At 31.2% G+C, this 18,717-nt stretch overlaps 1 protein-coding gene across 1 annotated transcript; it reads left to right on the forward strand.

The window, feature by feature from the left end:
• Positions 1–603: 603 nt before the first annotated feature.
• On the forward strand, positions 604–16,396 carry LOC106664879 (the record flags this gene model as incomplete). The annotated part of the gene is made up of 8 exons (XM_024229677.1): positions 604–888; positions 9,956–10,073; positions 10,325–10,437; positions 10,515–10,715; positions 10,782–13,095; positions 15,586–15,656; positions 15,721–15,786; positions 15,884–16,396. Coding segments are annotated over 8 exons (3,195 nt in total), but the record flags the coding sequence as incomplete, so codon positions are not given.
• Between the last annotated feature and the right edge of the window lie 2,321 nt (positions 16,397–18,717).

Below are 18,717 nucleotides of genomic sequence, written 5' to 3' on the forward strand. Positions count from 1 at the left end.
TGATCTCATCTCGCTTCTCTAGTTATTTGTTAATTATCCTTTCTGCCCATTATAATAATAATTTCTGTTAAACCTTGTCAATTGTTTTTTGTTTTCAAGTAAAAAAATATAGTATATTTTCTTTGTTTCTTTGTATTTTACTTTATTTTATTTTTAATTGCCTAGAGGGCGATGATTCATTTGTTCACCTTTGATAATCATGATCATGGTGTAGCCATTTGATTAGGCTAAATATACGATTAAAATATTGATTTTTAATCTGTAAAATAAGACTTTTCACCAAAAAAATTATGAATAGTTCAAAACCGTCTAGTCTATTCCACCAGTATTAATAAAACCTAATTATGTCATTACAAGTGTTTATATTTATTAATTTTTGTTGAAAAAGGCATGTTTGAAGGAAACAGTTTTTCCTGAATTGATATCGATTAAATATCAACATACAATTAAAAACGTTAATTGTGATAGGTGAGGATTCTAAATGGCATATAATCTGTGTTGTTTGTATTGCAGGAGATTGGTAATGGCTTCCCACTCCTTGTTCACTCTTGTGTAATCTTGTTTCAAGGTGAACAAGTATCAAAACCTTTTACTAAGTTGTAATCTGCTTCAACTTTATGTGATTTAATTGAATATCTTATAATCCAGGCTGCACTTTTTCATTCACGCTTTGAAAAATTTTCAAATCGGATCTGTATTGAGTTTTTTTTCTCCTTTCACATAATTGTTGTTTATTTTGATTTTTCCTCTTTTGTCTTTTTCAGCCCGAGCAATACGGCTTTGACGTCGACGGAACAGGTCAAAGCTTATTTGCAGACGGAAGGAACTTGTAAATGTGGCCTCGAATGCCCTGTAAACTGTGATGTTACATTCAACTTTAGTCCCAAGGTAAGCGTTTTTTTTTTTTTACAGAAGGTTGGATTAAAAATTATTTAAAACAAGTTTCTAAGGCTAAAATAGTATACTAAACCTTTGTTACTAAAATAATTATTCGGAACTCGTGAGATGCGGTCTGATATGACGTAGGTTTTAGAAAAACATTTTCTTTATCGTGCCAACGTTTCGATCTTTATTGAAATCATCTCCAGGGCCTGGGATTTATAAACATTGTTTCAATTTTACAAATGAATTTATACAATGCTAGAAAATTTTAGGTTAAAAAAAAATGTGAATTTATACAATTCTAGAAAATTTTAGATTAAACAAAAATGAATTTATATAACGATAGAAAATTTTAGATTTAAAAAAGAAAAAGAAAGAAAAAAATTTTTAATCTGAAATTTTCTATCATTATATAAATTCATTTTTTTAAATCTAAAATTTTCTAGCATTGTATAAATTCATATGTATATTTTTTTAATCTAAAATTTTCTAGTATTGTATAAATTCATTTTTTTCTCATACTACATTCTTGTTTATTTCACGTGTGACAAACGTTATAATGTGTTTAGAAAATGGGGGATAAAAGTAGGAAGAAGCAAAACTCTCTCATTCTTGGAATTTCGCCTGTGCCAAAGGAAAACGTGACAATAGGTTTGCTGTAGATACGCAAATCGGGGATATAAGCACTGAGAAGACAGACGCGATTCCATTCTTGTGAATTACACATGTGTGAAGAGCAAATCAAGGATAAAAGCAGGGAGTAGCAAGACTTGTGAATTTCGCCTGGACCATAGGCGAAAGTCATAATACGAAGCTAGCTATAGCAGATGAGCAAATCGGATATATAAGAAAGGAAAGACACTGACTCACTCCTTTCTTGCGAATTTTGCCTGTTTCATACGCAACCGTCTGCTACAGCAGATGATTCAAGTCGGGGTACATTAATCTTTCTTTCGATGAGGCAGCTCTGCCACCAGAAACAAAACATCTCAGAAGACAGCATTTCATTTAGGCCATTCTCTTTGCAATTTATATGTAATAACTAATAGCAAATGAAATACTTAGGTTCATAGTTAAAAGCCACCTTAAATAATAAAAAAAAATTCAAATAAAATGTTAATATTTAATTGGCGGATTTTTCAATTTCAAGGATTTTTTTGCAACAACCTAGTATTTTAATTAAAAAGAAAAGAAAGGCCTTTTGAAAGAATTGTATGACAAGTAATTTTAAACAATGCACACAAAAGAAAGAAAGGGAACTTAACTGAACCGTGACAACGCACGGCCACATGTCTTCTTGATGACCCTAAGCAATTTCCAACTCAGTTGGGAGGTACGCTGGGAAATTCACCTTTGTATGCCGTTTTCCAACTTCCATTTGAGCATTCTTTTATGAAAAATCTTAGACTACACGATTATAAAATTCATAGATGGATAGATAATTACTTTTTTATTAACTCGTAAATGGAATCACCTATAAAAAGACTATTTTCGTTGTGATAAAGATCTGGTGATTTAAATCTTTTAAAAAATGGCCACATCTCATGTTTCAACAATGGTTAAATCTCTTAACCACTAACAGCTTTTTGTTTGCCAACCTCGACGGTCATCAATCTACATCAGCTCTATAATTTAAAACGTAACCGCTGGGACATCTTTAATTCTTTAAAGTTACATTGTTTTCTTATTTTTTTATCTTTCTAAAATAGATGTTTATATAACGATTGAAACAATACGACGACGAACAAAAAGATGTTACGTTTAGCAATAAAGTACCTATTTGCTGTGAAATAATCAGCGATTCGAAAGTACTTTGTAGTTGCACTTTCACTTCATTATTGCCTGCATTACTGAACGTTGTCAGAAATACTTTCTAAAACAGCTAAACATTTAAATTTTATGATTTCATTATTAGTTTGAATTAACTTACGAAATAACTTATTATCCAAAGGAACAATATTTTTACCAACAAAACAGCTTTTTATTTTTATTTGTTTATTTATTTTAAACTATGATTGTAGAATATCTAAACCCTTTTTAACTTCAGCACTCCTGTAATGAGTTAATCATATCATGGCAGTTGGCTTGCCAGGATCTGAAGAAATCAAATTAATAAAATGAACATAGTAAAAAGTAAATGTTTGGGTACTTTTATGGTTGGTTTTACTTTTAAACGTGGATTAGAGATTATCCAAATATATTGATTAACTGTAGGAGCACCTTTTTTAATCGATCGTGTCACTGGGTGCCGCATAATTTTTGTCGGGATGTTAAGAACTCAGAAAAATAAATAAATTTGCTAATTGTAAAAAGCAATATTCTGGTTTGGTTCCGAAATTTCTTCTTGTGGTCTGTGAGGTGATAAACCTATTGCTGATAGTTACCTTCTTATCCTCGCTGATTTTAGTTGGTTAATTTTTAGTTTTGGCATTTCGTCATCATCAGTGTTCGGTTGATTTCTGTGGAGACTCAGCTGAAGACGACCAAATGCCGAACGCGTCTGAACAAAAAAAAAAAAATCAGCGAGGATAGGCAGCCAAGATAGTAGGTATCAAACAGTAGATTATGGTTTGGATTGTTTTGGGTTATTTCTACCTCCAAAAGAATTGCTATTGTTTAAAATAAAATATTTGGATAATATCTAATGTATGTTTAAAAGTAGAAACAATCTCTTAGGATTAGAGATTATCCAAATATATTGATTAACTGTAGCAGCACCTTTTTTAATCGATCGTGTCACTGGGTGCCGTAGTTTTTATTGTTTTGGGTTATTTCTACCTTGAAAGGACGATTAAAGATTATCCTTTTTTTCATTTCAAGTCTCATTTAATGCTTTGAGTTGCTTTTTAGTATGCTGGTTGCCAGGATCTTAAGAAATCAAACGTATAAAATTAAAATAATAAAAATTGTTTTTGGTTTTATGCTTTGAAATGGCGATTGCAGATAATACATTTTTTTTTATATAAGACATAATCTTAATTTGATCTTGTTTCTGTTTGGCATGGTGGTTTGCTCAGATCTTAAGAAGTCAAAGGAATGAAATTAAAATAGTAAAAAGTAGTAAATATTTAGCTACTTTCATGGTTGTTTCTACTTTTAAACATAGATTAGATGTTATCCAAATATTTTATTTTAAACAATAGCAATTCTTTTGGAATTGCAGGATACCTAATAGTTTTTAATAAATCTTAATTTGATCTGGTTTTTGTTTGCTATGGCTGGCTGCTAAGATCTTATGTATGAAATCGAAATAATGAAGTGTCTATTCGCCTGGTTATTTCCATTTTAAAAATTGAAGAGTATCAATAATGATTTTTCTTCTATTCCAAGGCTCCTATCATGATCTAATCTGGCTGCTGGATGCCAAGTTGTTCCTTGTCAGAATCTTAAGAATTCAAAGGGGATAATTTTGAAAATAAATATCTACACTGGCCTCGTTTTGTACTTAATACTTTTAAAGCTTGATTTTTATGGTTGTTCGATTTTGTTATGCCTTCACACGCGCACGCAGCCATGAACTTGTACAGGATATTAATGTGTATGTTTTTTCACTTTTTATTTTAAATATAAAAACCTAAATTATCATTTAATTGTTGTTAATCTCTGTTCATTTACATTGTTACATTCATGTTTATTAATATGGTTAATTATTAATAAATGAGGATGGGTTTAGATGGATGGTAACTTTATGAGAGGATTTATCCACTGTTTGAGGGTTAATATGTCTTTATAACAGGTTGAAATGGGTTTTACCAATTATTATCCTTATTGGTTAATGGTGTAGTTTAACGATTGTTTCAAACCGATGCATAATCGGCCGAAGGGAGGAATAAACTTGCCGCCCCGTGCCTCATGAAATTGCAGTCACGATGCCCACCAGTTCATGAATAGTCGAAGTTTATACAATTATGACCAAATGTTGGACAGGTGTTTTTGCTGTTAATTAGCGTGTTTCGACGGTGAAGGAAGTGTCGGAAGGCCACCTGCCCCAACGGGGGAAGCCGAACCACCCGCCCGTAGATACCTCTTCGGATTAAACTTAATAAATTATAAGTATAAACCTTGTAATTTTCCCTTTTGTACAAAGCCGAAATCCTGGCCGTTACCGACAGGCTCGGTGTAAATAGCAATTTTCAATGCCCAGCGGTCTCCTTTCACTTCGACCTTTACACAGTCATAAATCAACCTTAGGGCGCTGAAACGTTTTTTGACATAGTTTCAAATGAGAAACATTTGTTACACATCGAAAAAAAATCCCAAGTCGACCGGATAAGCTTTCTTTCTGTACTTAATCTAATTTTTTTTTGTGAGGAATGACAAATGAATGTTATTTGCAACGTTAATGAAAAGTTTAACCACCCCTCCGTCCCTAGACCACGAATCTAGCCATTTTGTTTCTTTTAAAGACTTTTATTAATAATAAAACAATATTACGTTTTAAAAGCCTTAATATGAGTTTGATTAATTCTAGTATATTTACGACTTCTGGCGGTTTCTCTGCTTTACGATGTAGAGTGGTAAATTGTAAAAGTTTACGAGGCAATTCAATCCATTGACATATTTATACCGTCCCTGGCCAGATAAATTTTCCTCGGTTTTTACCCTTATAACAGGGTGTTAAGGACAATATCATAAAAAGAAGTTTTACACCGCCGGATCAATTAACGCTTGTTCTCGTCGAATAAATAAACACTCATGGTCAGAAATTGTTATTCCAAAGGTTCAAAATTGATATTCTTTCTCCGTGCTGTTATTAAAAGTCAATAGGGAGAAAAATACACGGGAGAATTGTGTAGGTTGTTGTTCGAGGGGGTGCGTCGTAGTTATCGATCATCAAGCAAAACTGTTCTATTAAAATAACATTGAATGCTTAAAGGTTAAAAGGCCTAATTGAATCAGGCTAAATCACATTTAAAATAAGCATTGTCCTAATTACAACGGAGTAGTTTAACGATTTTTCTTCTTTTTTTTTAAACAAACTTACAAGTTCTTGTTCTTTTCTTGAAAATTTACGATTTAATCTAGAAAAATGTAGAAAACAATAGTTTAAATCTTTTCAACATTTATGGAATGAAAGTCCACCTAATTATTTGTTTATGTTAATAAAAGATATCAACAATATTTAACCTTGAAAAATTAAATTACCCGTTTGTTTGGTGTTTTTAAAATATTTATTTGTTACTGTAAAACCATTAAAAACAGTAAACAAATAAAAGAAAAACAACCGGAAAATTAAGAAGACACTTTAAATTATGTAATATATATTATACATTACTAGCCTTATAACCCGGTGTTGCCCAGGGGAATAATAAAAAATGTTATTTAACACATTATTTTCAGTACACATATTGCTAGACAGGAGCATATATGTAAATTATTTGAATACAATTGAATGTTTGATATCAATAATTGTAGTCATCATATTAGATATTTACATATGCAATATTTCTTTGTTTTTTATTACATTGTATTAAATTGTATGCTTAGCGGTTGAATTGACCATATTAATTATTTCAATTAATTATTCTTTTTAAGTAAGGTCTTGGTTGAGATGGAAAAGTTAGTGTCACGAGCAGGATTCGAACCAACAACCTTCGGCTCGATATGATGTTGCTCTAACTACTTGAAAAATGGCAAAAAGAGGGAAAATTCAAAAAGATTGTAGGTTGAGATGGGAGTGTCCGAGTGGATCAAAGTCACGATAGCTCAAGAGGTTAGAGCAGCGGTCAACCGGTCAACCAAGACCTTACATAAAAAGAGTAATTAATTGAAATTGTAATTACTGTTGAATTCAGCATTAAAATTGCACTGCTCTTGGATGTACAATGTTTTTGGTGATTCCATTTGGCATATATACAAACAACAAATCCACATCCTGGAGCATGCAACGTATAATTGTCCATGTGAAAACCAAGGATTCTCCAAATTCAATCGACATAATACGAATGATTGGCCTTGTGATTTGTTTACCATTACTGCAAAAGCCAGTTTAATTGGAAAGGCAGTTCCGTTGGTATCATTGGTATATGTAGCATTGGCACATCCCCTTTTTTGATTTTTAGTAAGAATTTTAATATTATTCTACGAGCAATATTTTATCATTTTGGTGGCATATTAAACAACGGCAAAATGCAATTCTACAACAGAGTCAAAAAGTAATTTAATAGTCAATTAATACTGAACAGTAAGAAACTTAGAAAATTAATATAAACACAAAACTTACAAAAACTCAGATAATTTACTACTTCATCTTGATCTATAAACAGTATCTGGTTGTTGATTTATATAAGCTCAAATATGCAGATGTTTATGCATAAACACACACATGTGCAGAGTTGAGCCTATCACTTCTTCCAGTTAGTCCATCAGTTATATTCTCTAAATCTGCTCGGGACTAATAAAAAATAAGTGTGAAAATTTCATCGAAATCTGTACAGTAGTTTTCGTTTTTATCATTAACACATATGAACATTTACTTTAAGGCCTTATTATTTTAAGTGTGCCATAATTTAAAATATTGGATTTCTATTTTATTTTTAATGATTTTATTTTTAATTTTTCACATATGTATTTTTGGCATTATTTTTTCCTGAGAATTAATTAAATTAATTTTTAAAAATTAATCCTAAGAATTAAGATGCAGTTTAACAAAAATTAAAGAATTTTTCGCATTATACTTGTCATTTTTACTTTCAAAGCTTGTTCGAAAATGTTCTCGAATTTATTTAATCATTCCAGGATTCCTATCTTGTTTTAATATTGTGCTTGATGCCAAGTTGGTCAAGTTCTGAACAAATCCTAAAAATAAAGCTGTGGTTTAACAAAACGTCATACTTGGATTCTTCTTGTCATTTTTATTAATTTTTCATTTTGACCAAGACCTTAAGTAAAAAGATTAATTAATTGAAAGAAGTAATTTGGCCAATTAGACCACTAAATATAATGGACTTAATTTTAAGAGTGTGCCAAAATTTAATTTTTAATTTTTTACTTATGTAATGTTGGCATTAGTTTTTATAAAAATTCATAACCATGTTTTTAACATTATCAAAGAATTCAAAAGAGCACATTTAAAATTCTGATAACTAAGGATTATTTTAAAGATGAATAAAATCATTCAAATATATTTTTCGTAACATTATTAGTCTTTTATTGAATGGTGAGATTTCTCTGTGGGTGTGCTTGGTGATTTCGTAGATACCAATCATCCTTCTATGCCAGACCTATTTCAACTTTTCATCATCTTCACTGAATACAGACTTAACACAGAAGATGGTGAAATGCCAAACACTTCTGACAGACCAACTTGGAGATGATAAGCAAACTAGGTTGAACGGTAATGACCAAATTTCAATGCCTTTGTTGATGTGATCATGTTGCTTAATACCAAGTTGAGTTAGTTGAAATATTAACAAATCAAAAGAACGATAATGAAAATGTGAGATTTCCTCTTGGGGTCTACAGGATGATGAACATACATTTTGGTCTTTTCCAATTATTTTGGCTTATTTTCGCTGTTTTAGTTTGCTTTAGTAGCAGACCAACACTGAGGAGAGTGAGAAACTGAAATAAGCTCGACAGACCAAATCAGTGAGGATAAGCGCACGTGGTGCGTAAAATCACCAATCCACTAAGTTGAAATTTGTTAACTGTCCACTTGGGTTCATTTCTTTTCAATTACCAAAAACTCAAAAATTAAAAACTAAATTTTCCAAGAATATTTTTAAATTTTCATTTAATTTATCAGTCTCAATGTTGTATGCCAAGTTGGCTGGTCTGGTTCTTCACGAATAAAAAGTATAAATTTGGAAATTATATAACGTAAAAGCACTATTATAGGTTGTCTTCGTTATCTCGACTAATAAAGCTCAAATGAAGATTTCAAAATGTATTTTGTAATTTCAGGTTTCCTATTTGATTTGATCATGTTGTTGAATGCCAAATTGGTTTGTTTGTTTCTTAAGAATTCAGGGCAAAATATTTAAAATGAGAAAAACATTGACACTGGCGTGGTGGTTCTGCTTGGTTCTTTTTTACTTTTAAACTTTTTAAAACTTGATTGAAGATTATGCAAATCCTTTTCTAAATTTGGGACCCCAATTGTGAAGATTTGAGCAGGTTGCTGGATATCAAGTGACATTTCTGGATTGAATTTAGAGAAGCTAATTTGAAAATATAGAGGAGATATTATTATTGCGCTATACGACTAGATTTTATTCCGCACATAGTTCTATGAAGATTTAACGTTGACTATCTCGGACATCATGATGAATTTAGGTTTGATCTAAATTTCCAAAGCAAATAAATATTGTAATATAAATAATGCTCTATAATTTAAAAATAAGTTCATCTTTAAGACTGGTTTTTCTTAGCCATGTCTACTTTAGAATTGGAGATTTTCCAAATCCATTTTTTAATTTCAACATTCTTTTTGAATTTGTTTTCTAATTTTCGTTAAATCTTATTAAGTAAAGCAAGTAATAATGATAAATGTTATTTGATAATAAAGAAACAATTTACAGAATGTAAAAATTGTAGCAATTGAAGAAACCTTCTGTGAAAGATTGGCTTGAAAGAATAATTATAGAGATCAAAATTGACTAAATACATAGTATGAAATGAGGTCAAAATCAGCCACTCTTTAAACGTAATTCTCACAAACCTTTAGGTTCAATTTCAGATTCATCTTCAATGCCTATAATTAATTTACCTGTGTATAAATTATCACTATTATTAAATATTTAATAAAATGTACTGGACTATTTAATTATAAGATGTCATTAAAAGACATTAGGAACCTCTATTATATGCACACAGAATTTAAAGTAACATTCTTATTTTTCTCATTCAACTCATGAGCAACAAAGAAAAGAAGAGTTGAATTGAGCCATTTTATAAATAATTATAGATAATACTTCAACATCGAACTATTTTAGGCATTGTTTTTCTAATCTCTACAAGATTTCACACCCTACCCTGGCTGCTGTCCTGCACCAGTTTTATAACTACTAAAATGCATTAATTTTTAAAAAGTTTGAAACATTTTAATTAATGTTAACTATCTTTTTTCCAGGTTTCAACCAGACCATGGACAGCCCCTGTGATAGGGCCTGGCGACCTGACTAAATTATGCAACCATAAGAGGAAACTTTTAACACAGCCTTCTACAGAAAGTGTAGATAGTAGATATGGTATTACACAGTTTTTTCCCCCCCAAAAAAGCTTTCAATACAAATTTTTATTTTCTTATTTCCCTGAGCTTTTAATGTCTTTTACAAAATTTTATTTTTCTTTGTTTGTGCCTAAAATTAGCGAAGAAAAGGTTTGAGTATTAGACTGTACTTAATTTATTTAACTAGCTTATACAGTTTCCCTTACTAAGTAGGAAGTATTACAGATTTTATTTTAAATTTTAGTAAAGCTAGTTATTATATCATTTCAGGCGATGGAATTGTTAGGAAGAAAAGGAAAGTCTGTGTACCTCAGCCGTCTGTTTCTCAGCTTTTGTCTCAAAGAGAACAAGCTGCAAAGGAACAACTGTCTTTTAATGGCCTAGTAAGACTCAATATTTTCTGGAAAACAGCATTTTTTTTTAAATTTCATTGTATTTATAATAATAATTATTATTCTAGCCATGGAGGGAAAATAGTCAGCAATTTGCTAAAACGACACTTACTAATGGTTACCAAGAAGAGTACAGGTATCAGGATTCTAATTCGGTCCAATACCAAAGACTTCATGAAGGGCCGAGATGCCCACCGCAACAGATTGGCATGGCTCCTGTAGTAAACGACCACCTTCTTCAAACAGCACAATCAAATAGTATACAACAGGTAAATTAAAAATTATTTGACTGAATCCTTGTTATGTTATTTAGTACATTTGCTTTCTTAATACAGGTGAATTTTGAACAGAGGCTGGCATATACTCAGGGTATTCAAACTTATGAAGGAAAATTAAATAAAAGCACCAGGGGAGACTTTTCACAACTTCAAGAAGTTATAAACAATGTGGTTCCTGCAGGCACTCAAAACCTGAATGTAAATCGAACGCCTCCTTGGCAGCAGAACAAGCAGCAGCAAAACAATGTTTATGAAAGGGTGCCTCCTCTTCATCCCAATTCCACAGTCCCTGCATGGAATCAAGATTTTAAAAGAAAACAGCATCGTATAATTAAAAAGAGATATTCTGATGATTGTCCAAATGGAGAAAATAGAAGTTCCTCTGAACAGCCTAGTTTCATGGAAGATCCTAGTGGATATTTGGCACAACAGACAGCGCTATTAAACAGCACTATATCTAGGCAGAATGCCAACAGCCCGTCTGTTGAAGGCATTCCACTCGCTAGTAATATAAATAAGTCATATTCTCGACCAAAGTCAAGAAATACTGTTACTAGTCGTTTTCCAGATTCTTCTTTAGAAAGGAAGAAAGTTGAAGAGCCGAGCTCGACACTACCTGAAAAACAAGATGACCGTGGTCCCATTCAAGGGGCTACAGTCAGTACAAGCAATAGGAGTCCTCCAGAATCTACCTCGCCTGACACTGTCACTACCATTGTCACCACAATGGCATCAGGTCACACAGCGAGTAGTAACACAATTACTTCCGTTTTGGCTGGCAGGGCGAATACAGCAACTGTCACAGTTAATAATCAGACTGCACCACCACAAAAGCAAAACTCTGTAGAGCAGCCTTCTGCATCTCCTAATAGTTTAATGCAAAATTCTATTCCACAAGAAGTAATTAAAAACTCAGGGCATATTCTCGTTTCAAGTAATGGGCAGCTTATTGTTACAAATTCAATGTTGTCGCCACAACCCGCTGTCCAAAAAATCAATACGACAAGCCCTGGGACCAATCAGATTGGAGTGACTTCTCAAGTTTTAAACCACCCCACAGTTCTTGTCAATACACTTCCTGGTCCACTACTACTTCAACCCAGTGTTGTTGTTGATGGTTTGAATACTATGCAGATACCTCAGCTTGTCGGTAATGTGGCCATGCAACAAAATCAAGTTATCGAGGAAACAAATTTGCTTTCCCCTGATTCTAAGAGGAAGGCAGTTTACAAGAAAAGAAAAATGTCTCCAACTGTTGGTTCTATGTTATTGTCTCCTCAAGGCACAAATAACGTTATGGTACAGCAGCAACAGCTGAACGCACCAGTCTTACAAGCTGTGACTCTCGTACCCAGTAAAACCAATTTTGCCAGTACTCAGCAGTTAATAGCAGCTAATATGTTACAACCATTAAATTTAGTTCAGAACTTTCCAATCCAACAGTTCATCGTCCCAGCAGGAGTTAGTGGGATGGTCATGTCTGATGGCACAATTCTTCAAGATGCTGTTCAACTCAATCTCCTCACGCCGGTTCAAAACACAGGAGTGTACACAAGTGGGCAGAATCTCATTACACCAGGAATGGTGATTAGAACTCCAAGTAATCAAACAGCAAACAAAGTTGTACCTAACAACCAATTTCTAAGTTCATCGAATCAGTATTTGGTGAACAACACTTTCAGTGGACAGTTGAGTCCAATGCTTAGTGTCAGCCCTAATCCATGCTCTAGAAATCAAGAATTCATACCACAGAATGTAGTCGTACAACAGCCCAATACTTCAAATACAACAGTTGTTCAACAGAATACAACAATTGTTCAACAAACAACAATGGTGTCGAATCAGCAGACTCAGCCCACTCCAACTCTCAACTTGAACCACCAGAACTTCATATTGAATGAAAAACCGAATTTCATATTAACTTCAGAAAAGCAGAACTTTATTCTCAGCCCCAACAATGACAAGATTTTGATCAACTCTGACAACATGAGAGGAAATTTTGTCTTGGGCAATATTGACAAACAGAATTTTGTCCTTAATAACGTCGACAAACAAAATTTGATAATCAACAACATAGATAAAGGTTTCATTATAGATAAGAAGAATTCGGTTTCGACCCAGACACAGAACCAGGTGTTGCAAATATCATCAACTCCGGCCTTGGTAGTTGCAACGAACAACACCCTTTGCCAGAAGCCGGCGTTTTCAGAAAGTCCTCCTGATACGACTACACTCAGCCCAGTTGATCAGGAAGTCACCACTTCTCTACAGCCGACCTCTCCAGACGAACCATCGTCCCAATCCTTGCCGATGGTCCACTGCATTTCAAGCAGTAGTCAACAAGCTGAAGGATTCCTTGATAACTACAATGGTGTGTACTGTTACCAACTTATTAATTTCATTTTCAAAATAATTAAGTATAATCTGTGCATATTTGTATATTTGCTTCCAAAGACTGGAAAAACTGAAAATTAAATTTTACAATCATAACTTTTTAATATTTTATTACTATTATTAAATTTATAAATATGCACATGTATACAATATAGTTGCAAGTCGGTCACAAGTAAATTATACGGCAATTTATCTAAGCAAATATAATACAAATGGAACAAATTAGTGAAAAAGTGAGGACGTTAGACGTTAATTAAACAACATTTAGAATATTTCGGTTTCAATGATTATCAATGAAAGATAAAACATACTGCTTCTATATTTATGTATTTATAAGAAATGTACTATTATTATCCATGAATTGTTTTAAAAATGTGCATGAAAATATTTTGTGTATTATTTGAAAAGTTGTGAGGAGAGCGGTTAAGAATGAGGTAGTTTAGAAAACAACCTTTTTCATTTTTTTGCTGTTTCAACCTTTATTCGTGTCATCTTCAGGGCATAAAGAGTGGTGCTATTTTTGTGGTGTCATATTGGTTTTGTGTGAAAGTGTTGTAACTTACATGTAGGACAATTTGGAGATGGTTTAAGGCCAATTCTGTGAAAATGGAAACCACAGATGCCATGATTCGTTTTTAACCGTGTTGTTGAGAAATTTTTTTTGCAACTATGGACTTCAAACTATGGAAAACCAGGAATGGTACTTGGTCTTGGAAATAATGATCAGTAAAATCCTCCCAGTCCTCTATCCATTTATTGTTTAGTGTGCGTTTGGTGTCTTATTTTTGCAGTTTGATGTTAATGAAGGCTCCACCTTTTATTGCTTGTTTTGCCAAATGGTCGACAAATTCATGGTTTTTTATGCCACAATGCCCTCTGCTCCAGCAGAAAACTACTGTTTTGTTTTGCATTTTAAGGTTGAACGCCTTGTCTATTACTTTCATTAGCAAATGGTCACCCTTGGAGTTTAAGTAAAAGTTCTCAATTTGAGCAATGATGCTCTTACTGTTTCCTCCAATCACTGAACCGTTAGTAAAATGAGGTGATGTCCAGGGAACGATAGATACATATCTTCCAAGAATATAGCATTCACACTGGAGATTGGAATTCTGAACAGTCTTTAAAATAGAACGTGGAAGGTGTTTGTAGAGCTATGCTGTACTCAAGCTAGAGGGTGCTAGTGGGAATTGAATATATCCCAGGAACCACCAAGAATGTTGAAACTACAGGACATGTTTTAAATTATTAGGGGCAATGAAAAAAATGTATGTTATTTTAGATCAAATTAATTTGCTTCACAAAATGGAAATAGAGCTCATCATGTTTTAGTAGTAATAATGGGTCTAGTAGTAAAAAAAGAAAAAACTCTACTTCAGTTTTTATGTAAAGAGAGGGCCATTTCTCAGATTAGATTGGTGTTGTAAGTTGTTGATTCAATCTCGATCAATAATCGAGTTTTTGCTTTGGCTGGGCCTTTTGTTCAATTAAAATTTTACTCTTATTAATCAAACTCAGGTGTCACTTCTCCAAAAGCTTAAAAATTGACCGAAGTCTCACCAAACTCATTGTTGATATCACCTCCAAAATCAAAAATAACTAGGAAGCTTTAATATTTTTCCAGTAAAGTGTTTTAGTCCATTGTCCTGAAGTGGTAGAACCGATAAATCCTATGTTCATGAATTGTTCAACGTATGGGTTTTCAAGAAGCAACTAGCAAGATGAATGAATTAAATAACACCTAGAACGTTTTTTACTTTCCATATGCTTTTCTTGACTTAGTTTGATGGCCGATCTTTTTGTATGATCAATCTAGTGGTTCTGCTGTTTTGTGATTCTGCTCTTAACCTTTCTCTGCATGCCATATTCTTTCTAATTTTTCAAACAACCTTCAGTCTACTCATTGAATACTCTTTGATTTTGCAAAAACAAGCAAAAGGATTAAAATGATATGAATAGCATTAATATTAAAAAAAAAAAAAAAAAATGGAAATGTTCAAAACCGTCTTTTTCTATTACTCGACCCTACATTTTTCCAAAAGATCCCAACTCCATCACAAATGATAAAATAATTAATGATATGATGCTGACTCTATTACATGGTTTTCCTGTAAATAAGAAAATTTCACTTAAGTTAAATTTTCTTTCTTCTACTAGCATGATAATTTAATAAAATTTAAACAATGTTTGATCTATTTAAAATGTGTTTATCACTCAAAATCAAAAACAAAAATGTAACTCAATGTTTGCTCATTTAATCTGAAAGACCCACTTGCAACTAAGAAATTTGACTATTGTTCATATTTTGCTGTTAATATACTAACGATTACATTTTTTTCCCCTAGTGTGCCTTATATAGAGGCAATAGGTTTGTACTATACACTAGATTATATTAAAAGTGCCGTTTATCCAATTCTTTCAATTACTCGCTTGACAAAGTCAGGGGATTTTATGTGTCTACGATTTACAGGTGGAACAGGAAAAATAGGAAATTTTGCAGAGTCTACTTGCATACCAGTTCACTCTCTGCAGGGTAAAAATGTAAGAATTTCAGTCATTATTTGTCAAAATATTGTATTTTAATATTTTTTCTTTTAATTTTCAGAATTTTAATAGCAAGATGAGCTTACTCAATGTTCCTGATAGTGTACATATTCCTAACAATGAAAATGTGAGTGTTTTAAACGCAAATTTCATGTCTGGTTTGAAAATTTAAGAAGCGTGATCTTTTATTTCTTAAATAATTTATTATTGAAATTGTGTTTCAGGAGATGTACTTGAAAGAAAGTGATTAATGACTTTTTCAACTGAGGCCATACATAATTTAGGAGATGTCACTTTTTCATTTGATATTTCAATCATTTTAAATTTTGTTAGAACAAAAGCTTTTTAAAAAGCAAAACAACTGTTTTAAAAGCAAACGAATACAGGAATTTCCTATTCTGAATGGAATTCAAACAATAACAAACCAATAGATTTTATTGCTACTAAGTTATATTTTTTTATTGTATTAATGTTAAAAAAATAGCATTATACTTGATCTAATACTATTAAATGTGGTAGTGGATGAAATCTGTGATGGAGCAAGCACATCAGATATAAGTTGATTACTTTTTAATTTGAGATGCATCACATTCCCCCACTTTGTTGTTTTAATTCCTTAACTTTCTTTCATTTTATTATTTATTATTGTATATAAATATATATATACAAATCTATTTATACCTGTTGGTTATTTTTTCTTAAATAAAATAAAAACAAGGCAATTAAAATTTAAACAATAATTAGTAACCAAAATTGTAAAAAATCGCTTAGGAGTTTGTTTGAAGAAAACAAATTAAATTCTTTCCTACTAATACTAAATTTATAAATATATAGGAATATATATACACACGTACAAAAGTCTTTATAATTACATTGTCATATTCAAAATAATAAATTTAGAAAAGTCAAGATTATATTTGTAATTTATAATTAAACAAAAAATCTGTAAATAGTTATTTACAATAAAATAATCCTTAATATAAATTTGATATTCGGTTAACTTATGATATTGGAATTATTATTAACATTATTATTATTTATTCATAAATACTTCCAAATGTAATTTGTAAATTGCAGGTGTTGTTAAGATAAATATTTTTTGTACTCTTATCCCAGTGATTCAGACACCAGTGAGCAATAAATTTATTGTTTTAATTATTAAGCGTTAATATTTTCAATTGTTGTTAGATTATGTTACTAATATTAATGTTAATTAATAATTATATTTAATTATTAAAATATTAAAAAAAATGAGTATCATTAAACATCACAATTTCTTTGGATTTGTACCAATGTGAGGAAACAAATGTGTTTCTCTTCTTCTTTTCTAAAAATTGCTTTTTACACAACTTTGTGAAAACAGTTATCTATCCAAAGTTGGGATTTAAATTCTATGATGATATATAGTGGCCCTAATTTTTGAAAATATATTACGGATCTAGGTAAGTGAAAAAATTCAAATAATCGTAATTTAAATACATAATTTTTATAAGATGATTTGTCCCCCCATGGTTTTCCCAGGAATTCCGCTGTTCTTTGCCATTCAATTCCATTCAAGAAATCGTACGTAGGAAAAACTTTGTTTTTTAATTTGGTACTTAATGTTCGCATTATGAATTTATGAAGTCAAGTGTACAGCATGTAGGTCAAATTAAACTGTGACCACTTTAGAAGCTAAAATTAACCTGAAAGGTTTTATCATGTTTGGACATCAAACTAAAATATATTACATGTAATTGTCCCCTATCTGTTTTATTATTTTATTTTTGTTTTATAGAGTGCTAGTTATATGTCCAGTATTAAAAATATTTTGTATTTCCTTTGTTTTAGCTTTTTGTATTCTGATTTTACACACACTAGTCATCTAAAGCAAAGGAAAAATTATTCAGTTTAATGGTAACTATAATAAATCTCATGGTGTAATTGGATTTGTATTATATAATGATATAACAGTTAAGTGTTTTCAACAAAATTTTCACAATAACAATGTAATTTTTTAAAATTCCACTTTGATTAATTAAAGAGTCGGTTTTATACCTGAGAAGCACATTTACCTGACACATTGGTTTTATTTCCACAAAGATGACTTATTTAAACTTAAAAGAAACAATATCGGTGTTGATATCAACATGAGATAAATTTGTGATATAAAATTTTATATATTGTGGGCCCATATATTGTATAAATATATATATTTAAATAACTTCTTTCAATGTATGTCTTTGGAGGTGTATGAGTTTAAACTAAAAAAATTTGCCTAATGAAATTTTGTATTCTGTAGCTTTTTTTGAGGGTATGGGGTAAAAACTGTGGATAAACATTTCTCGGCCTTGCAACGGCCATATGAACATCTTACTTTCATTAGTTATAGTTTTGCATCATGGTATGTTATTGCATATTTATATTATACGCTTTAAATGGAAAAATAAGAAAGAAAGAAAAAGATAATGAAAGAAAAAGGAAAAACATAAAATGTTGTCTATATGATTAGTTCCTTTTTTGTCTTCTTTTCTTTTTTCCTTTTTTTTTCTTTTAACAAGGAACTTAATATTTTTAACAAAGTGTTAAATGGATGGAATTTATATGTAATATAGTTTTGTAAAACATTGTTTAAAGAATTAGGAAGTATTTTTTTAGCCTTTACAACATAAATGTACAGTGATGTATATAAGAGTACGGGGTGTAACAACTGTTGTGTCGACGACAGTGATTTTTAAAAACAAATGAACTACAAATTCGTACGTTACGATTAGTACTTGTTCCTAAAAAGAAAATAATGTAACAATTAAAATTATGTTAGGACAATATCTTTTATCTACAAATTTTGTATTTTTAAAATACATTTTTGCTCGCACCATTAATTTTATGGTGTTTAATCGTTCCACTCTTGAATTCTCCACCAAGTTGGTTTACTTTCTTCAAAGTAAAAAATTTCATATCAGATTATTTAAAAGCACATGAATATTAATCATTTTGATAAATTGTAAAAACAAATATTAATTTTTTAGAGGTTTCTTATGCTTAGAAAAATCAAAATCCATCCAGCATTCAATTTTTT

The sequence above is a fragment of the Cimex lectularius genome, unplaced genomic scaffold, assembly GCF_000648675.2.
Source record: "Cimex lectularius strain Harlan isolate CLEC.00 unplaced genomic scaffold, Clec_2.1 scaffold5, whole genome shotgun sequence".
Lineage (NCBI taxonomy): Eukaryota > Metazoa > Arthropoda > Insecta > Hemiptera > Cimicidae > Cimex > Cimex lectularius.